Source organism: Phoxinus phoxinus (assembly GCF_949152265.1).
Source record: "Phoxinus phoxinus genome assembly, chromosome: 18".
Taxonomy (NCBI): domain Eukaryota; kingdom Metazoa; phylum Chordata; class Actinopteri; order Cypriniformes; family Leuciscidae; genus Phoxinus; species Phoxinus phoxinus.
The window spans coordinates 16,877,286-16,892,406 of NC_136893.1; the positions used below are offsets into that span (position 1 = coordinate 16,877,286).

At 37.9% G+C, this 15,121-nt stretch overlaps 1 protein-coding gene across 1 annotated transcript in view; it reads left to right on the top strand.

The window, feature by feature from the left end:
• Positions 1 to 15,121, top strand: part of arfgef2 (ADP-ribosylation factor guanine nucleotide-exchange factor 2 (brefeldin A-inhibited)) — a 32,118-nt gene that overhangs the window by 5,913 nt on the left and 11,084 nt on the right. The window contains exons 5-28 of the mRNA XM_079588484.1: positions 263 to 442; positions 614 to 929; positions 2,495 to 2,641; positions 2,725 to 2,843; positions 5,041 to 5,174; positions 5,506 to 5,740; positions 5,904 to 6,003; positions 6,117 to 6,256; positions 6,865 to 6,973; positions 7,054 to 7,243; positions 7,315 to 7,426; positions 7,520 to 7,725; positions 7,819 to 7,903; positions 8,115 to 8,286; positions 8,388 to 8,539; positions 8,806 to 8,934; positions 9,039 to 9,197; positions 10,448 to 10,595; positions 10,736 to 10,832; positions 10,925 to 10,965; positions 12,701 to 12,870; positions 13,364 to 13,515; positions 14,652 to 14,824; positions 14,925 to 15,085. Coding sequence (XP_079444610.1) covers positions 263 to 442; positions 614 to 929; positions 2,495 to 2,641; positions 2,725 to 2,843; positions 5,041 to 5,174; positions 5,506 to 5,740; positions 5,904 to 6,003; positions 6,117 to 6,256; positions 6,865 to 6,973; positions 7,054 to 7,243; positions 7,315 to 7,426; positions 7,520 to 7,725; positions 7,819 to 7,903; positions 8,115 to 8,286; positions 8,388 to 8,539; positions 8,806 to 8,934; positions 9,039 to 9,197; positions 10,448 to 10,595; positions 10,736 to 10,832; positions 10,925 to 10,965; positions 12,701 to 12,870; positions 13,364 to 13,515; positions 14,652 to 14,824; positions 14,925 to 15,085 — 3,627 coding nt within the window. The remainder of the gene's footprint in view (positions 1 to 262; positions 443 to 613; positions 930 to 2,494; positions 2,642 to 2,724; positions 2,844 to 5,040; positions 5,175 to 5,505; positions 5,741 to 5,903; positions 6,004 to 6,116; positions 6,257 to 6,864; positions 6,974 to 7,053; positions 7,244 to 7,314; positions 7,427 to 7,519; positions 7,726 to 7,818; positions 7,904 to 8,114; positions 8,287 to 8,387; positions 8,540 to 8,805; positions 8,935 to 9,038; positions 9,198 to 10,447; positions 10,596 to 10,735; positions 10,833 to 10,924; positions 10,966 to 12,700; positions 12,871 to 13,363; positions 13,516 to 14,651; positions 14,825 to 14,924; positions 15,086 to 15,121) is intronic.

A 15,121-nucleotide genomic window follows, 5' to 3' on the forward strand; every position in this document is an offset into this window, starting at 1 on the left:
AAACTCCACAAGTTTTGAGATACAAATGATGATCCAAAGACCATTTTGAGCTTCAGTGGAAGAGCATCTGACGATTCTAGACAAAGAATTCACATGATCAATGTCACAGTGTGCAGAATCTATAATGCATCTTTTATATTTTTCAAAATCTTAATGAAGATTTCAATGTCAATTCAAATTTATGAGCCGCACTGTACATGAAAAAGTGGGTTTAATTTCAGATCTGTAATTTCATGATGCAGATCATTGTGTTGCTCCATAGGCTCTGCTGACTGCCGTGACATCACCACACATAGAGATCCATGAGGGAACGATTCTTCTTACTGTGCGCACCTGCTACAACATCTACCTTGCCAGCCGCAACCTAATCAACCAGACTACAGCCAAGGCCACTCTAACACAGATGCTTAATGTCATCTTCACCCGGATGGAGAACCAGGCGGTTAGTATGAAGCATCTCAGGCTGCTGTACTTTGCAGACTCAAAACAACTCTTCTTTTTCAATGTGTGGTATGTTATCACACCCTAGTTGAACTATGGGTGCCATTATGGGTTGGGAAAAATACACTAAATCTAGGAAACTAGGTTTGACTTTCTGATGACTGTCTCGCAGGCTCTGGAAGCTCAGGAAGCAGAGAAGGACAGACAACGTCTCCAGCTGTGCAATCCTTCCCCAGTGTCCAGTAACCCTTCACCTGTGACCCAAAACCCTTCTCCAACTCCTGGAAGGGGGTCCGGATCTCCATGGTTCGGGCGAACCCGCTTGGAACAGAACGGACCACCATCCCCGTCTCTCAGCCCGTCTGGGATCCCATCCACTCCTTCCACCCCCCAAGACTCATCCTCCATCAATGGCCAACCAGAGGAGTCAAAGTCAGAGGAGGAGTTTTCCACAAATCAACAGAGCACAAATGAAATTGAACACCCAGGTATGGTGAATCACTGGGGTCAGGATATGAGATATGACTCCAAAAAGGGCAAGGTGGAATGACGGTAGAGATTTTGCTATATCGTTTATGTCGTGATTGGTGCTGTCAACGTTAACACGTTAATGCATGCAATTCATTTTTTCCAGTTGAACGGAATTAACGCAGCACCCGTTTTTTCTTTAATCCTTTGGTTAGCGTTTTATTATATGATCATACTTTTTCCATGCAAATGCTTTTAAACCATTCAAGCGTGACAAGACAAAAGAGAACTCGCTGCCTGTGAATGTCCTGTCTATATGGCACACGCGACACACACGAAGACGCGCTCCAGTATCATGCACACAGACAGTGTGCCAGAATCGAGTTCTCTTTCCCGCTTAAACGAGCAGTAACACATTTATGGAAAAATTTCCATTTTGTCGAGTATCCTCATAAGAGCACTCTTAAATGAGTTAAATGAATGTAAGTGTTTTTAATCGCGATTAATCAAAAAGAAATGTGTGATTAATCTAGTTAATATTTTGAATCGATTGACTGCACTAATCTTGATACGTAAATGTATACGCATAGCACAGTACTACTTAGTTACTGAAATATAGAGTGATAAAAAAATAAGAGCGGTTTTTAAGCTCAATAAGCCATAAAAATATCTCAATGTGGCTCTCGCATTGAATGACACGCACATGATGCAAACCCAAATTCAGTTGTCTTTCATGGCATAATGTGCTTAAAGTCCCCCTGTAGTCAATCATTTTATCCCTTATCCAGAGTGGCTCTGGGCAGATCCAACAGTTTTAAACTTTAACAGAGTACCCGCCTCCAAGGAAGTTAACGCTTGTCAATGGAGAGAGGCCAGACTCTCTGTACAAATTAAATGTACGAGAGTCTGGTAGAACCAGGCTAATATAGTTCATCATAACATCGTAATATACATATATCAACAGTAAATCTACCGGGATAACCTGGGTTCTCTTGAGACTCCTTTTCTTCACGGCATAGTAATGATATGCTAGTTGGTGAAGTAAGGAACACCAGTGATGTCAAACTGCATTTTCAGTGCAGTTTTAAAGAGAAAATACTCAGCAATGGTGTTGACTTATGAATTTGCACATGGTTTGTTTTAAAGCATATTAAAAACACCACATAGACATTAAAAACTTGATTTTCACTACATGGGGACTTTAAGTAGTCAAATACACACCATCTTGTCAAACTGCCCATCGTGTGTAGTATTCACATAAACACAGTCAGTTATGTCTTAAATGAACATAAACATTTGGGTAAAAACGTTGTGTCAGTGTCAGTATATTAGATCCGAGCATTCAGTGACAGCAGCCTGATTTCCTAAAACCTTCTCTTGTCATTGACAAATAGAAACACAATTTTTGCTAATAAAAATCAAACAAAAATATCTATATTGTGATGTATAACGTTAACGTGAAATAAAATATCTCATGTTGTGAAATATTTTTGATCATAGCGCCCTCCTTAAGTCTAAATTATAGTTTTGTCAGTTTCCTGTTATGTGTTTAATAGTTGTTTTTATGCGTTTCATTTGGGTAAAGACAAAGAGATTCAGGAGTCGGACCAAATAACTGCTGACCCATCTGAGGGAGAGGAAGCCCATCCGCAGCCTGAAACAGAAGCAGGCACTGGGGTTCTGGAAGAGACTGAGCCGGACAGTGGATTGGGAGATAGCTCTGTGGAAGGAGGTGCGTCAAATTGGAAATGGGTTTCTGTACCTTTATGTGGACCTTCAACATAGTAGTCACTCCTGTTTCTGTTTCTACTACAGGATTAGATCAACATTCTGACTCTGAAACCAAAGTGCCGCCCCCTGTTGTCCGATTAGACACGCAGCAGATGAATGGAATGGTGGACGACCGTGGCTCAGAGTCCTCGACAGACATTCTGGTGTGTTTCTTTTTGATGTTGGACAGGGTTCCCAATTCCAGTCCTTGCGCCTCTGCACATTTTATGTCTCTCTAATCTAACACGCTCAGTTGTGGGGTGGGTTGCATTTGACCGTAAGTGCTCTGCAAAGTGGACTTAAAAGGGTATTTCGCCATCTTAAGATTGCAATTAATAGTTTTATTCAGCAATTAAATTACACATTAAACGCATTTAATTGATCAAAAGTGACAGTAAATGCATGTATAATAAAGTCACAACATTTTCATTTCAAATAAATCCTTTGAAAGAGAACACAGTTTCCACAAAAATATTAGGTAGCACAAATGTTTATAATAAATGTTAATAGTATGTTGCTTGAGCAGCAAATCAGCATATTAGAATGATTTCTTAAGGATCATGTGACACTGAAGACTGCAGTAATGATAAAAATTCAGCTTTGCCATCACAGAAATAAATCACAATTTAAAAATATTTAAAAATAGAAACGGTTATTTTAAATTGAAATTATATTTCACAATATTACCGTATTACTCTATTTTTGATCAAATAAGTGCAGCCTTGGTGAGAATAAGTGACATTTAAAAACATTAAAAATAGATATATTACGATCCCAAACCTTTAAATAAAAGTGTATAAAGACAATGGGCCTCATTCATGAAACGAATTTGTGTAAATTCATGAAAATGTTTGTGTTTTCAAAATTGGTATGAAAGAAATTTACTCCTGCTCCCTACCATGTGTAAGTATTGCGTAAAACATTTAAATGTTCTTTTAGGCAAACTGATGACACTGGATTTTGATGTCCCATAATATTTCATGAGTTTGCCCTGTCCTTTTTTTTTTGTTGCTGAGAGTTGGAAACCTCTTTAACTTCGGGTAAAACGCAGCATTCGTCACTGTCACCTTTTACCCAGCCGTCCAATCACAGTGGACAAATCCAAATCTGAAGTTTACGAAACGTTTGTGAATACGGAGGAGAGTTTTCGGGAAGGACAGTTTTACGCACAAATTACATTTACGAAAGTTTCATGAATGAGGCCCATTATCCACAAAAGACACATAACTGGACTTAAGATTTTATAATCTAGAAACGGGCAACGTGCACCACAGAATACATACTCTTTAGTCTCTTGTAGGAGGCATTAGAAATAATGTTTCATCCAAATCTGTTATTATCATAGTTAAGTCTGTTTGGATTATGTGGGTCACATGACCTGGTTCAAATTTTCTGTGCTCATTTTGTCAGTTTGACCTAAAGACAACACGTCCGTCCATGGAGCTGGACATTCTGACTTTGTAGAAAGTAGGCATATATTAATCTTACTTTTTTCTACCAAAAAAATGCAGTACAACTGCTAATATTAATTGTGAATATTGTCTTAAGATGTTGAAAAATAAAATTAAGTCACATGATGTTCATGCTGTTATTTACCACATTTTGAAATGTCTGTACCCCATGAGATGCGTTGCCAGATTAGGGTAAGAAAAAAGCTTATGCCACAATATTGACAAAGAGGTGTCGCAAGGTAAACTGCTTAAAAATAAAACTATTTGAGGGGAGGAAATTGTAGAAATGGCATTCCAGGGCTGGGACCCTTAGGGAAGATCCTCATAGGCCTCTGACGTTCATATTCACATGTAAAACTGATGTCATTATGTTTAGTTGACTATATCTTTGCAGTTTTAACTAGATATTTTCTTCCTGGAGGGCTACAGTTTAAACACACCTGAAAAATCTTCAGGATTACTTAGAAAATTATTATTTTTGTATCATAAACTACATTATTTGATTGATTGACAGTGAACCTCAAGGGCTAGAGTTTCCCACACCTGAGGTTGAAGATGAGACACTTCAGCAGTGTAAAAATGCAAGAAATGTTTATGCCTCAATTTTAGGACACTTAAATATACATTTTATATATATACACTAATATACATGCAGCATATTACATAATTTTTTTTTGCATCAAATAAACCATAGAAAAATGTATGACTTTATACCCTAATAGGGCAACGTATCCTGGAAAATACAACTCATAAATTACAACATATATAAAAAAATTCCAAAAATATGTTTTACTTAAGTCCAGATGATATAAAAAGTGACTTGAAATGATTTTTTGCTGATCATTTTCCACTCTTGCCGGTTTTAGGGTTAGTTGTGGTCTGACTGGTCTGTTGTTTCTTGTCTGAGCAGGATGTAGAAAGCATTCAGGGCAGTCAAACAGCTGCCCGCTTCTCGCACATCTTACAGAAAGATGCCTTCCTCGTGTTCCGCTCCCTCTGCAAGCTGTCAATGAAGCCCCTGGCTGATGGACCACCAGACCCAAAGTAAGAACCTGGAGAGAAAATTAATGTAAGATTAGAAACAGAAGTTAAAAATAAACAATTTTTCAAGGCAACTTAAAGTTTGTCTACAAACTTTTTTTTATCTAGTTAAGCTTGTTGTTTTATGTAAGCCTGTAAATGATGAATATGATGTAGTGTGCTGATAAAAACCGAGAAGTTGCTGGAGGAAATCTGAGTGCTCTGGTTCCACAATGGACACTTCCTGTAGAATGATTTTGAATTCATTCACTATTATTTTGGATGGTATTCAGTTTATGCAAACAGCTCATTAACATTTGGATGACTGCTGTCATTTTTCTATCTTCTCTTTCAGGTCCCATGAGTTGCGCTCTAAGGTGGTTTCCCTGCAGCTGTTGCTCTCAGTGCTGCAGGGTGCTGGACCTTTGTTTCGAACCCATGAGATGTTTGTGAACGCCATCAAACAGTACCTGTGTGTGGCGCTCTCTAAAAACGGGGTCTCCTCTGTGCCTGAAGTATTTGAACTGTCACTTGCCATCTTCCTTACCCTGCTCTCCCATTTCAAGGTTCACCTAAAGATGCAGATTGAGGTAAAAAATTATCAGTTGTTCAGATACGCTACCAGGCTGTTTGTATACACTTGACAAAAAAAAAATGCTCATGATATTCAAAAACGTTTTAGTTTTGGAGACAAATATACATTTTGCTTATGTGATTAAAAAGCAAAACAAATGGAAACTACTTTTTGCTCAGGTGTTCTTCAGGGAGATCTTTCTAACAATCCTGGAGACGTCATCCAGCTCCTTTGAGCACAAGTGGATGGTCATTCAGACTCTTACTCGAATATGTGCAGGTTGGCACACCTCAGTGTACACTTGCATACACATACATATAGAAGCATCTCTCTCAGATAATTAGCTCGAATGTCAAACTCAATGGTGAATCAGTCTGCTGTTCTTCTCACAGATGCACAATGTGTGGTGGACATTTATGTGAACTATGACTGTGATCTCAACGCTGCCAATATTTTTGAGCGGCTGGTAAATGACCTGTCTAAAATCGCCCAGGGAAGGAGTGGACAGGAGCTCGGCATGACTCCATTACAGGTAGCTATCATTTCCGAACTACAACATTAGTGCTAACAAGGCATGCTATTCTTTTTAAATGTACACGATAAAGCATGTCATACGATTTAGATTTTGTTAGCAGATGCTTTAGTCTGAAATAACTTAACGAGGTAAAAATATCAACACAGAAACTATGTTACAAAATTAAACCAGAATAATATAATCATCTCTAGTAAAAAAGGGGGTATGCTATTGTATAATTGCAGTATATGTCATCAAATTTAGATTTCATTTAGCGGATGCTTTAATTCAAAATGAAATAAAATTTATATTAATGATTAATCATAAGGAACCAACAATATTTGTAGCGGGAATTTATTATTATTATTATTATTTTTTTTCAAAAGAAAACCAGAATAGCATATGTCATAAATTTAACAAACGTATTTAATCTGAAATGACTTGGTAAAATATATTTTTCATAAATATATATATATATAAATATAAGAAGCTACGAATATTAGTAGTGCCAGACAACTACATTTCAAATATTATTCCAGAATATTGCAACCATATCCAGTAAAAACAGGTGCATGATTCACTGTGTGTAATAATTCAGAGTTGATTGGTTAATGATTCATTTGTAGGAGCTGAGTTTGAGAAAGAAAGGGCTGGAGTGTCTGGTGTCCATTTTAAAGTGCATGGTGGAGTGGAGCAGAGACATGTACGTCAACCCCAACCTGCAGGCCAACCTTGGTAAGACAATGATCTGTTTTAATCTGTATTATCTTTTACAACCTCATTTTGCAAGTCTAATAGACTGTGTTGTGCTGTAGGTCAGGAACGTCCAGCAGAGGGCGACAGTGTGGATGTTAAGCTCCCTGAGCATCTTTCCTCTCGCAGAGATAGTGTGAGCTCTCTGGACTCCACTGTGTCCTCTGGAGTTCAGCAGTCTCAGCCAGATCACCCTGAGCAGTATGAGGTCATCAAGCAGCAGAAAGAGATCATCGAGCATGGCATTGAGCTGTGAGTTGTCTTTTTTCCTCTGTCATCTCCTTTCTTACTTTTTTTTTTGACCATTTCTATGTTTCTTAAAGGTTTAACAAGAAACCAAAAAGGGGATTACAATACCTGCAAGAGCAAGGCATGCTGGGAACCTCATCAGAAGACATCGCACAGTTCCTGCAACAAGAGGAGCGATTAGACACAGTAAGTTCATGCTTGTTTTCATACATGGATAAATGAATGAACCAAGACAATTCGTGTTCCAGCTACTTAGGCTCTGATGTGTCATGTGATCAGACTCAGGTTGGTGAGTACCTGGGAGAGAATGTGAAGTTTAATAAGGAGGTGATGTACGGCTACGTGGACCGGTTGGACTTTTGTGGCAAAGACTTTGTGTCAGCACTCCGTGCCTTCTTGGAAGGCTTCAGGCTTCCGGGTGAAGCCCAGAAAATTGATAGGCTAATGGAGAAGTTTGCCGCCCGCTACCTGGAGTGCAATCAGGGGTGAGTTTTAAAGTCTGAGGAAGAGTTTTATATTTCTGAGGCTTGCTTGAGGGTTTGTGTAGCCAATGTGCTGACCTGTCTGTTCTTCTGTAGGCAGACTCTGTTTGCCAGCGCAGACACTGCTTACGTTCTGGCCTACTCCATCATCATGTTAACCACCGACCTGCACAGTCCACAGGTAAGACTTCTTATTTTTGCTTTGCTTTCTACTTGCTATACCTTGAAAACTAACCAGCAACTGCATAGGTGGTTGCAAGGTTGTTGATGTCCAGATGCTAGGGTGTTCTGGTTGTTTGCTAGGTGGTTGCAACTGTATACCAACGTGCAAAAAAAAAAAAGCTTGTTTTGTCTCTAGAAAATGTCAAAATCTTTATCTTAATCTACTTCAGGTAAAGAACAAGATGACGAAGGAGCAGTATATAAAAATGAACCGTGGGATTAATGACAGCAAGGATCTGCCCGAGGAGTATCTCTCCTCCATCTACGATGAAATCGCAGGCAAGAAGATCGCCATGAAGGAGAGCAAAGAATACTCCATCACTCCCAAATCCAGCAAACAGAGTAAGAGCTGTATAGATAATATTGATCTTTAACTTCTAATTTCCTTTGTTGGGATTGAAACCATGCTGGATGCTCATGCGAGCTGTTTGTCTTTCTGTTAGATGTAGCCAGTGAGAAGCAGAGAAGGTTGCTGTATAACATGGAGATGGAGCAGATGGCCAAAACGGCTAAAGCTCTGATGGAGGCTGTAAGTCACGCTCAGGCTCCGTTCTTCAGTGCCACTCACCTAGAGCACGTCCGGCCCATGTTCAAGGTAACGACATCCCTCTAAACTTTTCAGATGTGTGGTTTTGCAACTGGAAACTGTGAAAAACTGTAGTGTCCTTGAGCACTCTATCACAAGATCATTGATAGGTCAAAAGGATCATGAGCAGGTCATGGAAGAGACATAATCTGATAGTGTTTCAGGAAGAGGTTTCACACATCAGTCTAGAAAGGTCGAAAGGAAGTTAAACTTTGAAATGAAAGTATGTTTTGCTTGGGTTAATTTCCTGATACTTGAATGCTTATCTAAACCAGCTGGCCTGGACTCCCCTGCTGGCGGCGTTCAGTGTAGGACTCCAGGATTGTGACGATCAGGATGTGGCTTCTCTTTGTCTGGAGGGAATTCGCTGTGCTATCAGGATCGCCTGCATCTTCAACATGCAGGTTTGTGTTTTTACTCTTTCTATGTGACGCATCTTATTTAAGTCTGATTTATTTAGTTAATTCTGCCAAGTCTTATTTTGTTTTCTGTTTCACTCTCTTTGCAGTTGGAGAGAGATGCCTACATCCAGGCCTTGGCCCGGTTTACGCTGCTCACAGCCAGTTCAAGTATCACAGAGATGAAGCAGAAGAACATTGACACCATTAAGACTCTCATCATGGTCGCCCACACCGATGGAAACTACTTGGGCAACTCTTGGCATGAGGTGGGCATCAGAGCATGTGAACCTGCAGCCGAGTGTTGACCATTTTTCTCCTATATATACACAGTCGTGGTCAGAATTATTGGCACCCTTTATAGATATAATCAAAGAAGGCTGTAAAAATAAATCTAAAATCTTAATGTGAATGTGGGGTGGAAAATCACATTATTAAATAAATATTTTTCTCTAAATACATGTTGGCCACAATTATTGGTACCCCCTAGAAATTCTTATGAAATTCCTAGAAATTCTATATTCCCCTTCATATTTATTATACAGCCATGGCTTCTTGTTTCACAAGAGTATAAATATGAGGTAACTCGAAGGCCAAATTCCCTTAATCATTCATCAGAATAGGTAAAACCAAAGAATATAGTTCTGATGTGCAACAAAAGATGATTGAGCTTCACAAAATAGAAAATGGCTGTAAGAAAAATGTCTAAAACATTGAAATCCCCCATTCCCACCATCAAGGCAATAATTAAGAAGTTAGGATCTTAATAAAAAAATAAAAACTTGACCGCTTCTGCTTCAAATCTTATAATAGGCATGGACTATACAGTATATATTATTAAAAAATATATATATTTGTTTATATAACATAATTTATTAAAGGAGAACTCCGGTCAATTTTAACATTGAGCTCAATTTTTAGTAAATTTGGAGTGCTGTCAATACAGAGAACAACGACAAAATAATATAATATAATATATGATAATATAATATAAAATATGTATTGCCAACATTTTCAGTGGCACACAAAAATCTATTTTTATTTTTAGCTATTAATTGTTATATTTTCATGGATATACAAATGTGTGTGTGTATATACCTTTTTTCCTGATTGGTTTGTAGTTTTCAGCACATTCTTACTAATAAATTCAAGACTATCACAAATTATTATTATTATTTTGTTTACAAAAATCTGCTTTCTAGCTAGTCAATATTATCTTGCTGACAAATCAGCAGAATTTGCAACAGCAGTGTAGAATACATCACATAAAACCAAACGATTAGGTTTACAAGGTATGAAAAATGGATGTAGAAGATGAATTTGACATTTTCAGTGGTTGCACAACTGGTCTGAAACACTCTCACACTCGCCCCTGGCCAGCAGGTCATCCTTATTGTTGTAAAGTCATGCAATTCCACTCCACTGGTGGGCATTGACCCCTGCTTTCTTCCAAAACCATTGAATTGATAAAGTTTCTTTGTAAACTCTATATATCTGCCTGCTCTGTTTCCCGGTGTAGATTCTGCGTTGTATCAGTCAGCTGGAGTTGGCTCAGTTGATTGGAACAGGGGTGAAGACGCGTTATATCTCCGGTGTGGTCCGGGACCAGGGAGGCAGCATAAAGGGCTTCCCAACAGGGGGAGAGGAATTCATGTCCCTCGGTTTAGGTAAGCCATTGTATGACTGCAGTTAATGGCTCACGGATGGGGCCCAAGTGTTCAGTCTGTTTAATGTCTGTTTATTGATGTGTGTGGATCGTGTGGACAGTGTTGCTTATGGACAAAACCATATTATTGGTCTCCTGCAGGTACTTTGGTTGGAGGTCCAGACAAGCGTCAGATGGCTCATATCCAGGAGTCAGTGGGGGAGACCAGCTCTCAGAGTGTTGTGGTGGCTGTGGACAGGTGCATTGAAATCACAGGACAATACAAACACATTGTTGTTCATGGTGTTTATAACCCCATGTCTGACCTTCCGTCTCTGTTTTGTGTGCCAGAATCTTCACTGGATCCACCAGGCTCGATGGAAATGCAATTGGTAGGGTTTCTTTATTTTTGTTTTAATGTAACATTTTTGTTTAATTTTTAAGGGGGCAATATAAATATACACATTTATGTTCTAAAATTTGGGGTGGGTAGAAAAAGTCCCCTTATGCTCACCAAGACTGCATTTTATTTGATAAAAAAATAAAATAAAACTAATATAGTGAAATATTATCACTTAAAATAGCTATTTTCTATTTAAATATATTTTAACATGTAAATTATTCCTGTGATAGCAAAGCTGAATTTTCAGGATCATAACTCCAGTCTTTAATATCATATGATCTTTTAGAAATCGTTCTATAATGATGATTTGTGCTCAAGAAACATTTCTGATTATTATCAATGTTGAAAATAGTTGTGCTGCTTCATAGTTTTGTGTAAACCATGAGACATTTTCCTGAGGATTCTTTGATCAATAGAAAGTTAAAAAACCCAGCATTTATTTGAAATATTTGGACATTGTCTTTACTGTCACTTTTGATCAGTGTAATACATCCTTGCTGATTAAAAGTAGAATTATCGAAAAGTAGAAGAATAAAAGTATTCTAAAAAAAAATATTTAGAGGTTTGATTTTATAGAGCGTTTCAGTTTTTAGTTGTAAAACATGGGGGAAAAAATAGCATGGGTTAGCACAGTTGGTATAATTCCTCAGAAATGGTTGAATAGTTTTATAGTAGGGGTTTTGGGTTTGTGAGTTAAATAAAGTCTGTGGTAAACATGAAAAGACTTTCACGTTTTGTTCTCAGCGTGATTTACATAAAGTCAAACCTGCTAAATAACGACTTACAACAACCATGAGGATGCAAGTTTACATGCTTGGCAAATCAAACAACTTTTGTAATCCTTATATACATACGCAATACAATGCGACATAAACGTTTGTGTCACGCCACTGTTACTCGGAATAAACTTTCTTGCTACTGAAAAAGCAACACAATTTTGAAAACAATTGAGCTACTGTCATGCTACTTAGGAGTTTAGCTAAGTTATAAGTATCGCTATATGTAGTAAGTTGCACACCAACACAGTTTGAGAGCATATCTGTGTGGGTTGGTTATGATGAAACCGATACTGTTAGTTCTACCCGTGTAAACTAGTCAATGGGTTCTGAGTTTTGTGTGAAATTACAAAGAAATTAGTTTGAACGACTGCATTCCTTACTTCTCTTTATCTCCATGATCAGTGGAAAGTCGTTTTTTAGTCTAAGTGGGCGTGCGTCCATGCTGTGATCCTATTCCCCATAGCTTGGATTTGTTCTTTGTCTGATATTCATTCGTTTGGTCCATTACATCATAAGGAAGTGAATTATAAGGGATGGTGGTTTTTTAATTTTAAATTTCCCTTGTTTGTGTAATACGTACACGCATAGTTTCATGACGGAGGTTCTCTTTTATAGGCCGAAGACAATAGGCCGTTTAAATTCAGAAATTATGTTAGAATGTGCAAAGTTAGCTCAGGAAATGTTGGTAACGAGCTATTGAAAAAACTTTCTTTTAAATGATTGCTACATGTCTTGGTTGTAGGTGTATAAATGGATGAAAATGATCTGTTTCAGACTGTTTTGGTGGACACAGTTTATTTAGTTACTTTTATTATGTAGCCTAACTATTAGGTGACTGCCACACTAACTTACGCTTCCAACCCACGTTAATTCACACAGACATGAACATGTAGATAATGTATTTGAGGCCAAAATGTCACTTTCTAAACTCTGCTCCATCTCCAGTTGACTTTGTACGTTGGCTATGTGCGGTGTCCATGGACGAGCTGGCCTCTGCGCACCAGCCGCGCATGTTCAGTCTGCAGAAGATAGTGGAGATCTCCTATTACAACATGAACCGCATCCGTTTGCAGTGGTCACGCATTTGGCAGGTCATCGGAGATCACTTCAATAAGGTCTGTGGCCTTTATCTAAAGGTGCGGTCACATTCACCATTCTGTGAATGTTCGTGGGAAAAATCCAGTCATTTCAATAGGAATGCAGTCAGGATTTCCACGTAAAGGCAAACGATTTCACCACTGCAGATTTCGCAACGATTTCAATTCACAAGAAGTCAAGTCATCTTCATTTATATAGTGCTTTTAACTATGTAGATTGTTTCAAAGCGGCTTTACAGTAATAAATGGATAATTTAAGGTAACAGAGATTGTTTTGGCTTTATAGTGGTTCTTGAATAAAGATATTTTCCAGCTAAAGTTAGTTTTGATTGATTCACTTCCGTCGAAAGGATCATTAGTTATTAAATTTTATATTAAAAAATTTGCCATAGCAAAATTTTGCCAAAATGTCGCTAATGTGACCGTACCTTAAAGCTGATAGTGAATTTTTTTTTCTTGATTTGATAAATCAGTAAAACTGTCTGATTGTGTTTTATTTCTGGTTTGACAGGTGGGTTGTAATCCTAATGAGGATGTGGCCATCTTTGCAGTGGACTCTCTGAGACAACTTTCCATGAAGTTTCTAGAGAAAGGAGAACTGGCCAATTTCCGCTTCCAAAAGGACTTTTTAAGGCCATTTGAACACATCATGAAGAAGAACAGGTGAGGAGAAGGGAGTTAGAAATGAGTGATTGAGGAGATGAAGAAAGAATGAGGAAACTCTTACTCTTGATGTTAATTGTGTCAGAGTTCCCAACTACAGTGCTGGACAGAATTATGAATTATGAGCTGTTATCTTGGGAAAAGGAGGTTGCAAACATATTTAATAAAAGGGGGCAAATAATTGTTCCCAACGTGTTTTGGGGATTTTTCCCCCCACTTTCAATTGTTTTACTTCAATGAAAGGTTAGATTTTTGCAATTTTTTTTACATATAATATCAAAAGGATTAACAATGCAGATTTATTTTTTACAGCCATTTTACAGCCATCATATTTACCAAGGGGGCAAATAATTCTGACCAGCACTGTATATATAGTTAACTATAAGTAGGCCATTTGTAGGTTATTTTCCCCAAAAAGTGTTACACTGCTTGGATTGCACGATTTTGAAAAAGTCAAATTTTCTGATAAAAAAATTTATTTGTGATTTTAAAATGCAATAATTTCATATTTGCTGTGCCTGTAACATTGCACAATTTGGCCACACTTTTGTTTATATATCAATATGGCTGTTAAAATAATAATAATTACTACTGTTACTAAATAAAAACATAAAAGTCACTAAACAAAAAATGTGAAATATTACTATTGCAATATTTCACTGTATAAATAAAAAACTGAGTATTTAAGAAAAATCATAATAATACGGTAATTACAACAACAAAAAATTACTACACTAATATATATATATATACTATACTTAATGTCTTCATTTTCAAACGGTAAGCCTTCAAACTTGCAGAAAAATGCAGGGAACCCTTACACAGTGTGTATATTTATTTAAATAAATTGCACTAAGTCGTATAATGATTTTGGGTTTATTTGGATTAATCATGCAGCCCAAACTCTGGCTGCCATCAAATGTGGTGCCATCAAAATTCTGTTTGTTAGAGAGACGCGACCTGTCTGACACAGCAACTTCAGCTCAATCAATGGCATGAGTTCGGGGCAGAACTAATTGACCATTATAAAGATGGATAAAGTGTTCAGGAAACCTATTTGCAGTCATTATTTTAGTATATTTTTTAAGCCATGCATTTCGCTTTCTTCTACACTAATTCCCACATCCTTTCTAAAGGTCGCCCACCATCCGGGACATGGTGATACGTTGTGTGGCCCAGATGGTGAACTCCCAGGCTGCTAATATTCGCTCTGGCTGGAAGAACATCTTCTCTGTGTTCCATCAAGCAGCATCAGATCATGATGAGAACATTGTGGACCTCGCATTTCAGACCACAGGGCACATTGTTAGTAAGTACCAGCAATTGCACATTATTTAAAAACTTGCATCTTGAATATTAAAAAAATAAATTAATAATAATTCTCATGTCTATCCTTTCTTTTTCCTCAGTGAACACATTTCAGCAGCATTTTGCGGCGGCCATTGACTCTTTCCAGGATGCAGTGAAGTGTTTGTCGGAGTTTGTGTGTAATGCTGCATTTCCTGACACCAGTATGGAAGCCATTCGGCTCATCCGCCACTGCGCTAAATACGTGTCTGACAGGCCGCAGGTGAGTGCTGTCACCTCCGTCTTTGTTGCCCATGAC